This window comes from Scyliorhinus canicula, chromosome 16 (assembly GCF_902713615.1).
Source record: "Scyliorhinus canicula chromosome 16, sScyCan1.1, whole genome shotgun sequence".
Taxonomy (NCBI): domain Eukaryota; kingdom Metazoa; phylum Chordata; class Chondrichthyes; order Carcharhiniformes; family Scyliorhinidae; genus Scyliorhinus; species Scyliorhinus canicula.
The window spans coordinates 106,343,721-106,357,214 of NC_052161.1; the positions used below are offsets into that span (position 1 = coordinate 106,343,721).

Consider the following 13,494-nt stretch of genomic DNA (forward strand, 5'->3'; position numbering starts at 1 on the left):
CGTTTAAAATATTTACATAACTTTGTGTCTACTATATTTTAATACAGTAGTGCTAATTTTAAATAACAAGGGCAGCAGGGTAGCATGGTGGTTAGCATAAATGCTTCACAGCTCCAGGTTCCCAGGTTCGATTCCCGGCTGGGTCACTGTCTGTGTGGAGTCTGCACGTCCTCCCCCTGTGTGCGTGGGTTTCCTCCGGGTGCTCCGGTTTCCTCCCACAGTCCAAAGATGTGCGGGTTAGGTGGATTGGCCATGCTAAATTGCCCGTAGTGTCCTAATAAAAGTAAGGTTAAGGGCGGGGGGGTTGTTAGGTTACGGGTATAGGGTGGATATCTGGGTTTGAGTAGGGTGATCATGGCTCGGCACAACATTGAGGGCCGAAGGGCCTGTTCTGTGCTGTACTGTTCTATGTTCTAAGGAGGGAATTAAACCCATACCTAGTTTCATTGGGTCACCAGGGAGCAGGCAGAAGCCAGAAAAGAAGTGTCACCAAAACATGCATTTCCATAACATCTTCAGTGTACTCAGGGCATCACCAAGTGTTTCATGTCAATTTACGGTAGCACCGTGGTTAGCACTGTTGCTTCACAGCACCAGGGTCCCAGGTTCGATTCCTGCTTGGGTTACTGTCTGTGCGGAGTCTGTATGTTCTCCCAGTGCCTGTGTGGGGTTCCTACGGGCGCTCCGGTTTCCTCCCACAAGTCCCAAAAGGCGTGCAGGTTAGGTGAATTGGACATTCTGAATTCTCCCTCTGTGCACCTGAACAGGCGCCTGAGTGTGGCGACTAGGGGCTTTTCACACTAACTTCATTGCAGTGTTAATGTAAGCCTACTTGTGACAATAATAAAGATGATTATTATTATTATGATTTTAAAATGCAGTTGCATTTTTTGTAAACAAATGCACCAGTCAATTTGCAAATTCCCACATACAGTTATGACAGTGTTGACTGCTTTTGGTGGAGCTGGAGAAGGACAGTTGGCAAGAAGCTCTCATCCTTTTCAAAATAAAATGCCATGATCTTTTTATGATGAACTTTTATGCCCAACTGAACAGGCAGACAGGCTTATTGGGCTTATCCAAAATTCAATGCCTTCAACAATATTTTCTGTGTCAGCCTGGTTCAGGGCATAAGACACAAATGCTAATTGGAAAATATTTACATTTTTGTAGGCCTTTTCATGTAGATACAGACCTTGAAGCATGTCATTGGGCAGAGACTGTTAAAAATACAAGGACAGAGCTGCAATCTAAATGTTACTTAAAACCATTGGCCGCAGAATGTATAGCTTTTAAGATGGAAGCAAACTGTGCACTAGTTTATGTTTATTCACACTTTCAATAACTTACGAACCCACAAATAGTCAGAGACCCATTCTGTCCATGACTATCTGACGACTTTTGCTTAATCTGGAACATGGTCCTACACTTAAATATAACTATGCTTAACACAGGATAACAAAAACTACATATCAGCAAAACCAAACCGATACTTAAGGAAAATGACTGTTTTTGACTGATTTGTGACTGTCTCTCTTCCCCCCTCTTCCCCCCTCAAATGCCTCCTCACAACACCAGAGCATGAGAAATGTGGAACTTGCTGCAATGTTGACTAACTGAAGCAGATAAAACTGAAGCATTTAAGAGTGGCAGTGATGCACACATGGGGCGCGATTCTCCCAAAGGGAGACAAAGTACCGACGCCGGAGTGAAAACCGGAGTGTTTCACTCCGGCGTCGGAGGCCGCTCCTCGCCCCCTATTCTCCCACCCCAGGGGGCGAGGAGCGACAATTGCATGCCGGGCCTTGGCGCCCACGTCAAAGCGGCGCCGCCTGAATGACGCGGCCAGCGGCACCTAAATGACGTCATGTGCGGTTGCCGTCCTCCCCTCCGCCGCCTCGCAAGACATGGAGGATTGATCTTGCGGGGCGGCAGAGGGAAAAGAGTGCGTCTTTCAGAGACGCTGGCCTGCCGATCGGTGGGCACTGATCGCGGGCCAGACCCCTCCTGTGCACCCCCCTGGTGCTCGATCCTCCCTCCCCCCCCTACAGGCCCCACACGCAGAGGTCGCACGCTGTTCACACCGGCAGCGACCAGGTGTGGTTGGCGCCGGCGTGAACCGATCGGATTAGGCAGGCCGCTCGGCCCATCCGGGCCTGTGAATCGCTGCTCGACCGTTAGAAACGGCGAGCGGCGATTCTCCGAGCGGCCTGTAATAAAACGCGACACGCCGTTTTGGGGGTGGGGTGGGAGAATCGCTTGCGGGTGCCAGGGCGGCGTGGCATGAATCGCCCGGCACTCCCGCGATTCTCCCACCCGGCGTGGGGGTCGGAGAATCGCGCCCATGAAGAAGGAGAAGGAGATAGAGGAATGTGCAAGTAGGGCAGGGAGGGAGCGGGGAAAATCACATATATCATAAACATAGTCAGACCAAATGGTTTGTTTTCTCTGCTGTAATTCCTCGACTTTGACATTTCCCCATAATCATTCTTTGACTCCTGCTCAACGACTAATTCTTCTCATATTAATGAAATGCTTTGGGATGCTCCACCACATTGAAAGCAGCATATAAATGAAGAGGAGGCAAAACTAAATAAAGCATCCTGAACAAGTTGAGGCAATTAATATATTTTACCCAAATACCAAATGATTGTGGTTTGAAGTATTTTATTTTGTTGATGGATTTGAGACGCCTAGCTGTTATGTTAGCCAAGTGCAAGTCTATCTTTCTTGCAATAGTGCAAGAATACTGAAAATCATATCAATTTTGTTTTCCATCAAATTCTTTGGAGGCAGCTATGCCTCAAGAAACACATTGTGCAACATGTTCAGAGCAAAATATTTCCACATGAAATGAAATAAACCTCCTTTGGGATAAACATTAAAAAAATGGAAACTCTGGATTATAATTGCACATAAATTACCCCATTCATAAAATGATTTTTTTCTTGGAAGATTTTCAGGATATTTCAAATATTGCCTCAATTGCACATTCTGCTGCTTTCTCATAGAGATGCTGTAAGGGTCCTTCCTGTTGATTCCCTTTTTACCCCCCTTTCTTTATTTTTGCCGACATAATTTTTGATCCCTGGATGCTTAATGGACATGGATCGTTTAGTCAACCAACAGAGAGAATGAGGAATTCAAGAAGTTTCAACATAGTTTATGATGCTGCTAGTTTTCAAACAGAAGACCTCGCCCAGAACGCGTGGTTTGAAGGAAGGTGTGTGTAGAGACAGCCATCTGAAGCAAAGATTTCACCTCTCTCTTCTCCTCTGTGTTTGTTTGTCTTATGTGTGCGTGTAGATGGTGGTGAGGGGGGGGGGGGGGTGCAAGTTAAGGTGGGGGATTTGCTGCATATTTCATTATAGTTCTTGTTATTAATAAACCTGGTGACTATAATTGTTGGGCAGCCAACGGCCAAAAACTTTGGGTATTTTTCTAAGAATGGTTTGTTCTTTCAATTGTGTTACGGCTCTGGGTCAAGGTGGGCTGGAATTGACTGTGCTCTTTCCCAGGGTGTCCTAACAATGCTCATTAAATCATAGCTGCTACATTACCTCCCATCACAATTTTGGTTCTTTGCTGACATTGAATAGTTTTGTCAGGCACACAGTTGCTTTCTGAGTCAACCCAATGATGGACTATTAGGTTTGGATGTGCAAACTTAAATTTTTAAGAATTTGTTCATGGAATGTGAGCATTGTTGACGAGACCAGTATTCATTGTCCATCTTCATTGCTCTTGGGAAGGTGGTGGCGAACCTCCATCTTGAACCACTGCAGTCAATGTGGTGTAGATACAACTAAAGTACTGTTAGGATGTGTGTTCCAGGATTTCAACCCTGTGATGATGGAGTGAGTGACGAGATATTTCCAAATCAGGATGGTGCGTGAATTTGAAAGGGTGCGTGTCGGTGGTGATGTTCCCTTGCCTTACCCTTCTAAGTGGTAACGGTCACAGGTTTGGAAGATGCTGTTGTAGGAGTCTTCTCAAGATGCTACGGCATTTTTTGTAGATGGTGCACATTGCTATGACTATGTGCCGGAAGTAATAAATGTTTAACGTGAATAAGGCACTAATAAAACAGTCTGCTTTTCCCTAGGTGCAATTGAGTTTCATCAGCATGCTGGAGATGCACTCATACAGCCAAGTGAAGAGTATTCCATCACACTATTGGGAGGAGAGAAGGCCACAGACTACAAACATGTGCGTTTCATTACAGGGAGAATCTCGACCCATACAAGACTAACAAGAGGGAGCAATTCATAATGAAATCTTCCCCAACTACAGCAGTGTCCCTTCATCATCCCTCAAGTATTTCTTACCGAATTTCCAGATCTTGTTTCTCAAGCAATTCCAGGAGGAAAATAGAACTGGTTGATATTTCATCAGTTAATTTCCAAGGAGTCAAGTGAAAAAGTGGCAGGAGCCTGCACTTATTTGAAAAGACTTTTGCTTAGCTGAAGAAGAAGTTCCTGAATCTCTAAGTCACAGACTTACTCAAAACAACATCTGGCTTTCTAATGAACAAGGTTGAAAATAAGTGATCAGTGCTCCTGGAAAGTCACCCTCCTAGTCTCCAGATTTAAAACCAACATTGAGAACTAAATCCATCAAATGGGGCATGAATTAACATCTCACTTGAGGCAAGACTGTCACTCTGTAAATATTCCACTACAGAATTATTTTCATTATGCCATGAAACTACAAAGTATAAAAGCAATTTGACTTGATGTTTAATTAGAGAAACACCACATTTCAACTGCATATTTGGAATAACTAAACAGAATGCCATTATGCAAGAACTCAATGCTCATCATTGTTTACCAATCTTAAAAGAGATACTGTGCACTGAAATAACAGTTTATAAAACAGGTATGGGCTCAGAGTGAAAAAAGGACTCACATGCGAGTGCGAGAAATAATTTGGAACATTACCATCTCCGGCCCGCCTGATGCAATTCTTTACATACTTCACACTTGACATTTACAGCCATTCTACTAAACGATGTTTTTCCAACTCATTTATTTCCTGCGTGTATATTTCTTCTGGTTTGTCCTTCTTACTCCACATCTGCCTCTATTTCTGAAATTGTTAGCTATAACTAGTATACTCTCCAATTTTCCTGGACATCTGTAGCACTCCAGGACATTCTCATAAAGCATTCTTCATGAGTAAATTCAGAAAGTGAACATGGGAAATGCAATCAATCGTGCAGGACATTGTAGTTAAGTCTGATACAGGGACATTGGTTAAAAATGGTATGTTCAATATTCAGCAAGAGTTACTGGAGAATGATCAGCACCAGGAACATTTGCTGTCTTGTCCCAGTCCTGGCTTTCAACGTTAAGGTGAAATGCATACTCAACTGCTGTCCTGGAGGAGATCAATTAATAAAGCACAGACCGAAGCTGACATTTTTGCATCTGTACAACTTAATATCACACGAGTCTGGGCGCTGATGGTAGGTGGTTGGCAGCAGGGAAGGGGCATTGCAGCCAAAAGGACATTATTCACCTTTACTGCACTTACTTCCTTTATGCAAATGCCAGTTCAGTTTTGATTCATTGTTTTATTTATCATGAACCTTGCGGCTTGTAATCGCAAGCTGATATCCCAGTGACATGAACCCCAAGAGCCAATTTGTCTATCATTCCACTTATACGAAAGCCTTCCACAACAATAAAAAAGGGTAACAAATAGACTGGAGTATTTCAGAAGCTGAAATATGCTTATAGGGTTTAGTTGTGAGTTGACTCCTGACATGTATCAAATATGATCAAATATAAACTTAGCAATCTGCATTTGTTGAAAGTAGTAGAGACCCAGAATACTATATTTATGGAGTTTGGACAATGACAAAAGAAAAATTGAAAGAGATAATGAATTCCTGACCTTGCCATGAGTTTGTGGAGCTCCTGTTTGTGTTGCTGGTCTTCTGCAGCTATGGCATGCTGAGCTTGCTGTTGCATGTTCGTGACAAAGTGTTGCATGTGTTGGAAAGCTTCAATCTAGAGGGAAAGACAAATAATGCAGAATTTATCAAAATGAAGTTAAATTCAAGCAAGAGTACTCTCCATGGAGGCCTCACATCAGCACTCACACGGATTGACTTAAATCTCGTCATGCATGGTCTTCCTTTTGAAAATACCACTTCAATTTTCATTCATGGCCTTATTTATCAGGAACTGTGTGGCTTGTAATCGCAAGCTGATTTCCCACTGACATAAACCACAGAGACACTTTGCCCATCATTCCCCTTTCACAAACACCTTCCACAATGATAATAAAAAGATAGCAAATTAAATCTGGAATAGAATATTCTTATAGGGTTTAGTTGGAAATGGAAGATCACCATTTTCAATCTGTTTCTTCATAAGTACTAACAGATTCTTAAATCGGCTGCTAACTGGGAAACCCAACTATGGTGAATATGAACAGCAGTTGCCCTATTTTTAAAAGTTTCCAACACGGTGCAGAAGTCCTTCCTTTACGAAGGGTTCACTCCAAAATTTGAGCAGGCACTATGTTGGGCGACAATATCAAGCTCAGCTGTGATGTGTCCTGCAGTCCCTCAGCCTGCTAACATTCATTGGAAATAATGACCCTTGGGTGAAGTACCAGAAGGAAAACCCAGCATGCATTTTAGAGAAGAATGGGTGGCGAAAAATGGATAGAAAACTAGTGAGAAAAATGAACTGGGAGGAAATGGGAGAGAATTATATAAAATGCTTTATTTCAGAAATGTTCTAGGCAAATAGATTAAACTGAAAAGGTTTCAATGGGAGCCTGAAGTTATACTCATTACATTACATCAGAAGGTAAACATCATGTTGTTATCCACAAGATATTTTATTAAATAAGCTATGCTTCTACAGAGAAGACAATGTAATGTCACAACCTGGAATTTTAGTGTAGAGTCAAATACATGCGGTTTCTTGTAATTAACCCTTTTCTGAAAATTTCCTTTTACCTTTCAAAATTACTTTGCACTCCTTGTCCTACAAAAGCATCTCATTTATAAAATTGTCTCTTGTGAATGGTGAGGTGTGATGTCATGTATGCACAAATTATTCCCTGTATTTAAACAAATTTCCCTGGAACGGAAGCCAATAAATCTGCACAACATATTTCTTACACGTATAAATTTAAAAAAAAAGAATGAATGTTCTGAAAATGCCATCAACAATTGAACCAATCATGAGAGACTGATTTCAAACAACCAAGGCAGAACATTTCTGTTTTTCTCCTTCATTAATGGGACAATAAAAGTGGAGGAATATCCAACTTTAAAATTTATTTTTTTGTGTGATTTTGTTAGGTCATTAATTACCCACTAATTAACATCAAAACACGTATTCCCTCATTTTTGTTATGAGAAACTTTACTCCCCAAACATGAAAGAAAGTCACATCTTGTTCTTTGACTTTGGTTTTGTGATGGTACGACCACTCAGACACACGCCTCGAGTAACTACTTTTGCAATCAATTTGGAATGACAATGCTGGAGGCCTGAGACGAGGGGATCAGCCAGATAAGCGGCGAGAAATGGAGATTGCTACACCTTGTCCAAGAAATCATAGAGTGGTCGAGGAAAAGGCCTTTTCACCCATCCTGTCCATGTGGCTCACTGCAAGAGCAAATCAGCTAAATCCCACTTCCCTGCCCTTTCCCTAGCTCTGCAAATTCTCTCTGCAGTTGCTCATCCAATTCTCTTTTGAAAGCCACGACTGAATATACATATATCATACTCTCATTCCAGATCCTAACTATTTGCAGCTGTGATAACCCTTACAAGGGCTATGAAGGATCACTCATCTGTGGGGCTTGGGGAGTATGAATTTGCATGGTAACGGACAGTGGCCCATCAGCTGGGGCTAGTTATCGAGCCCTTTAAATACCATCCCAGACCGGGAGTCCTACTAGTCCCTGGCTGGGACATTTGTGTTGTACGGCGCGGGTGAGGCTTTACATTTGAGATTAAATAAAAAATAGTTAAACTTTCATTTTAGAGTCTCCTGGATTATTACAGCAGCATAAAAAGCTTTTGTATCTTGCCATTTTTTTTTGCCTTTCCCTTAAATTGGTGTTGTCTAGTTTTTTTTAGATATAAATTTAGAGTACCCAATTTTTTTTTCCAATTAAGGGGCAATTTAGTGTGGCCAATCCACATAACTAGCACATCATTGGATTGTGGGGGTGCAACCCACACAGGCACGGGAACTGGATAAATAACTGAAGGGGAGGAAATTGATCAGTTATGGGGAAAGAGTAAGAGTAAGACTAACTCAAAGAGTCAGCACACCAGTATGGGCTGAACAGCGTCCTCCTGTGCTGTAGGATTTTATGATATGAAGAGAATTTAAAAGTATATTCTTCTGCCCTCTTTCAGTGTTCTCCCCTCAGCTCACCTGGCAGCCCTAGAGGCAAATTATTCAGCGACTTGCATTTCAAAATCGGGTTTGAATGCAATTTTAGCAACAATCACAACTCTATGGTTTCCAACAATAACATGCACCGTTTTGGTTGATCGGTAAAGGAAGCAAATGAAGTTGGCAAAAGAAAAATGGCAATTAAAGAAAAAAACTGGCAGCTGCTTATTAATGCATCATTTACTGCTCCGTCAACATCTTTAATAACATATTCTATAGTAACAATAACTCTACAGATCTAAAATACTTTCATACAGTCACCCGGAATTTACCCTCTAATTATATTCTGGAAACGAGCCCCAGGCTGGCTCTTCATCATATACATTCTGTAGGTCAATTAGAATTGTCACAACCAACACAAAATTACCGTGTGTAGTGGGGTGGGTAACAGAAACAGGAATAAAAGATGACAATGATTATTGCATGTTTTTAAAGTTATGTATGAGCAGTAATGGAGTTATGCTAATTGGTTTACAATTTACTGACTTGGACAAGGATTGAGACAGCTGAGCAGGTAGCCTCAATTATGAAGATAATCAAATTCATGAATTCTCCACAATATTTCAGCAACAACCAATTTGTTGTAGAAGCCCCATTATCTATTTTATTCCCAAGCAGAAGTACTTACAGACTCTTAATTTGTTGTGCTCAACAACACAGCGTACTCATAATATCAGTGAAATGGGACCATAAAGCTGTAAGGGAGACTGACTGCAGTTGCATACAGGTTTTAATTGCTCTTTTCAAAAAACCTGCCATTCCTTGCATTAAAAAGAGAATAAACATGACAAACCAAATTCAACTGAGATCGCCCAACTGTTTCCTGTATGTTATTTCCCACGTTAGGTCTAGCAATGTTCCAAATTGGTGGCCCTAAACAATTAGCAGAGTACCTACAAGGATTATACATAGTGATATTGAGACCCTGTGATATCATCGATATCACCAATCAAATTGATACAGGCAGACTAGGTGAAGCAGTAACAGTTTGCTTGTTCCAAACTGTAGGTTACTCAAATGCATCCTGTGCACATGCTGGAAATACAGATGAATACCATTTGGCCAACTCAATTCATCTACCTGGAAAGAATTTGCAGTCTGTCCCTCAACAGTGACTACTATTTCTTAAATAGTGCCCATGCTTTAGTCTACCTGGAAATCCAATCCATGTGCAAGTTACTTCATGTGAAGATCATCCTGACATCACTTCTGGCCAATGCTTTATCCTTATCTTGTTAGGCCCTACCCCCCTCATTCCGTCTTATCTTAAAAGTTGTGCTCTAGATTTACCTTTCCTATATTCATAGAACAGTACAGCACAGAACAGGCCCTTCGGCCCTCGATGTTGTGCCGAGCAATGATCACCCTACTCAAACCCACGTATCCACCCTATACCCATAACCCAACAACCCCACCCCCCTTAACCTTACTTTTTAGGACACTACGGGCAATTTAGCAAGGCCAATCTACCTAACCCGCACATCTTTGGACTGTGGGAGGAAACTGGAGCACCTGGAGGAAACCCACGCACACACGGGGAGGACGTGCAGACTCTGCACAGACAGTGACCCAGCCGGGAACTGAACCTGGGACCCTGGAACTGTGAAGCATTTATGCTAACCACCATGCTTACCGTGCTGCCCTGCATCATCTTTCTTCATCATCTTATATCACGCTGAAAGATCTGCTGTCAATCATCTCTACTTCAGGGTGAAAAACCAAGTACATATGCCACATAAACATATCAACTGGTTAAAGCAAATTTTTTATTCAGAAAATACTCTAATCTTTCTTGTAGGGGCAGGGGGCAGTGAAGGCAAATCAGTGTCTAATCCTAAAGTCAGCCTGGTTTACATCAATAAAATGTGGCTAGTCTATGGTGACAGAAGTCATATTTCAGAATGGAATCGTTTTCAGTTATAAGTAGCTCTGTAAAGCTGTCTGTCTCACACAGCAGCTACTTCCTTCTGCTGGCTGATCCACAGTTCAGTGGAAGTAATGGAAGGAGGTGGCGTGTTGACATTTGGCACTTAAGAGGCAATATTAGGAGAAGCACTTTTGATATAATTGTATGATATTCTGTTGTCAGCTATTTTATCTGATCCATTAGCTTATTTTGAATGAGTTGACATCCTTTGTCAAAGTAGAGAGCAGTGGAATGTCATATAACCGCATTAAGCATCGACTGTTAATATCTCCAACATTAATTTCCAGATTTAGACGACTGCCTGAGTTTGAAGTGCAGCAGAGGGAATGCCAAAGGAAAAATATGAAATGATGCCAATGAGACATACAATTTATGATGTGCAACTGATGAAGCTTTTTAGATGCCGCAAATTTAACTATGTATATTTTTCATTTGGATCAAATGGAGCTGTTATATGTGTAATCATTGAATCCTTACATAGTTTCAAGCATTTATAGTAAGGTCTTAGTTTCTAAAATAGAAATACACAATTTACTTCTCATCTTACAGAAAAAACAACTTGTACCACTAACATTGGAAAACATCTAGAGACACCAATACAAAGAAAGAGACTTTTGGATAAGCTTGGTCACAGTGGATCTTAAGGAAGGAGAGGTCAAATGTTGAGGTGCAGGAAGTGGGGGATGAAGAGGCCAGAGTTGGAAAATCAGAGTTCTCAGAGGCTTAAAAGTCTGGCAAAACTTAAAGGGATAAGGAGAGGAAAAGGCATGGAGAGATTTCAACACAAGGATGAAAATTTTAAATCAAGATGTTGGTGCACATGGAGCCAATGTAGATCAGTGAAAACAATTGGAGCTTGGTACAAGATACAGGCAACAGCATTGACAGAAACATTCGAGTTTAAGATGGCAATGATGTCTGTTCAGTAATTTGATTCTATTGTTTGTGCATGAATTAGCTGAGACATTTGGAAGAGATTTTGAGAGATTTATTTAGGTCTCTAAGATAAGGCCATCTAGCCCATCAAATCTGTATGCCCCTCCCCCATGGATCATGCATAATTTGAAGACGAAGGGCCAAATGGTCTCCTTCTACACTATGGGGATTCTATGGGGGATACTGAAACTAGGGGACATAGGGGTTATTCAAAACAGAAATAAGGGATTTTTCTCTCAGAGGGTCACTGACACTTTGGCTACAAGAGCAGATCAGAGTCCAGGAATCCTGCAATGAGTAACTTACCTCCTGACTTCCCAAAAAGATTCTTCACCATCTACAAGGCACAAGTCAGGAGTGTTAAGGAATTCTCTACATTTGTCTAGATGAGTGCAGCTCCAACAACACTCAAGAAGCTTGACACCATTCAGCAGGCCGCTTGATTGGCACTCCACCACAAACGTTCATTCCTTCCACCACCAACACACAGTGACAGCAGTGTGTACTATTATAAAGATACAGCACTGCAGGAACTTACAAATGCTCCTTAAGCTGCACCTTTCAAATCCATGACTTCTACAATCTAGCAGGACAAGGGTAGCAGATACATGGGAACACCACGACCTGGAAATTCCCCTGCAAGCCACTCACCATTCGAACTTGGAAATATATTGCTATTCCTTCACTGTTGCTGGGTGAAAATCCCGGAACTCCCTCACGAACAACTCTGTGGGCATACCTATACCACATGGACTTCAGAGGTTCAAGAAGGCTGCTCACTACCACCTTCTCAAAGGCAATTAGGGATGGGGAACTGAATTTTAAAAACGTGGAATTCTCTTTCCCAGACAGCAGTGGAGGCAGTCATTGAATATTTTAAAGGCTGAATCACAAAGATTCTTGATTAACAAGGGAGTCCAAGGTTATAGAATAACCAGGAAATTAGAGTTGAGGTCAGAATCAGAACAGACATGATCTTATCAAATGGCAGGGCTTGCGAAAGGGGCAAAATGGCCTATTTCTGTTCTTATTCATATGAACATATCTACTATTTTGTTAGCAAAGAAACAACCATTTCTTTTGATTCTTAGACTTATTTGAGGTTCAACAATTGGTGGTCATTAGTCCTGTACTCACACTGGCTTTGTGTAGGCCGTGTCCTCTAATCTTGTCCTCCATCTAATTGGCGTCCTCCATCCAACTTAAATTATACAGAAATTACAATGTGGAAGCAGACCATTCGTGTTGGTCATCTCATGAGCTGAATAGTTTACAAGACTGACCCCTTTCCTCACCGAGTTTCATCTGTTTTCTCGCACTTCTTTTCCAAATCGCAAAGTAAATAGTTAAGAACCGATGTTCCAAATTTCCCTTCTGGTATTTGGGATGCCCTCGCATTGAACATGAGCAGTGTTCATAAAAAATATACAAATCATTCCACACCAGATTCTCAAGTAAAGTAAAATAAAACAGTCTTATATTAATATACAAATCTGATTTAACTCTTTGAAAATTTTACAAAGAATAATAAGCTGCTGTCAAGTTAGGAAATTCTTTATCCAGACTTCACTAGCAGATCACTGATGCACAGACTTGCCAAACAACCCCAAACCTGATCTACTGCTGTCGCCTTGTTTCAACCATCCTCCATCTCGTATACATGCCATCACAAAGAATCCTTCCTTCCACTTCCTTAACATCGTCTACCTCAGTCCATCTACTTCTGGAACTCTCATGTCATGTCTCGTCATCTCTAGCTTTGACTATTCCAACATCTCAACACTCTTCTGCCCGTCTCCTTGCAGATCTATTTGGCTCCCTGTTTCCCAATGCTTCCAAGTTAAAATTTTCATTGGGTTTATATCTCTTCAGGGCCAATTTCAATAAGCTATTCCAACCCTATAACATCACCCCCCCCCCCCCCCCCCCCCCAACCCCCAGAATACCATTCCTCCAAATCCAAAATTTCGCACATCCCTTATTCTTTGTCCACCACTAGCGGATGTGCCTTCAGCCATCTGCACTCCATACTGTAATGTAACCTCGCAGTTCCTCTGCTCTCCATCTCTATGCCCTCTTTCAGGCCCTCTTCAATCAAGATTTTGGTCACATCTCCTAATAGCTCCTTTAGCTGCTCAGCATTTATTTTTGAGATTTATGTCAAGTGCCTTGGGATGTTTTGCTACATTAAAGGGA

At 41.7% G+C, this 13,494-nt stretch overlaps 1 protein-coding gene across 2 annotated transcripts in view; it reads right to left on the reverse strand.

The window, feature by feature from the left end:
- mtor (mechanistic target of rapamycin kinase) overlaps positions 1–13,494 on the reverse strand; it is a 342,907-nt gene that overhangs the window by 78,919 nt on the left and 250,494 nt on the right. For both annotated transcript variants that reach the window (XM_038821832.1, XM_038821833.1), the window contains one exon: positions 5,899–6,014. In XM_038821832.1, coding sequence (XP_038677760.1) covers positions 5,899–6,014 — 116 coding nt within the window. The remainder of the gene's footprint in view (positions 1–5,898; positions 6,015–13,494) is intronic.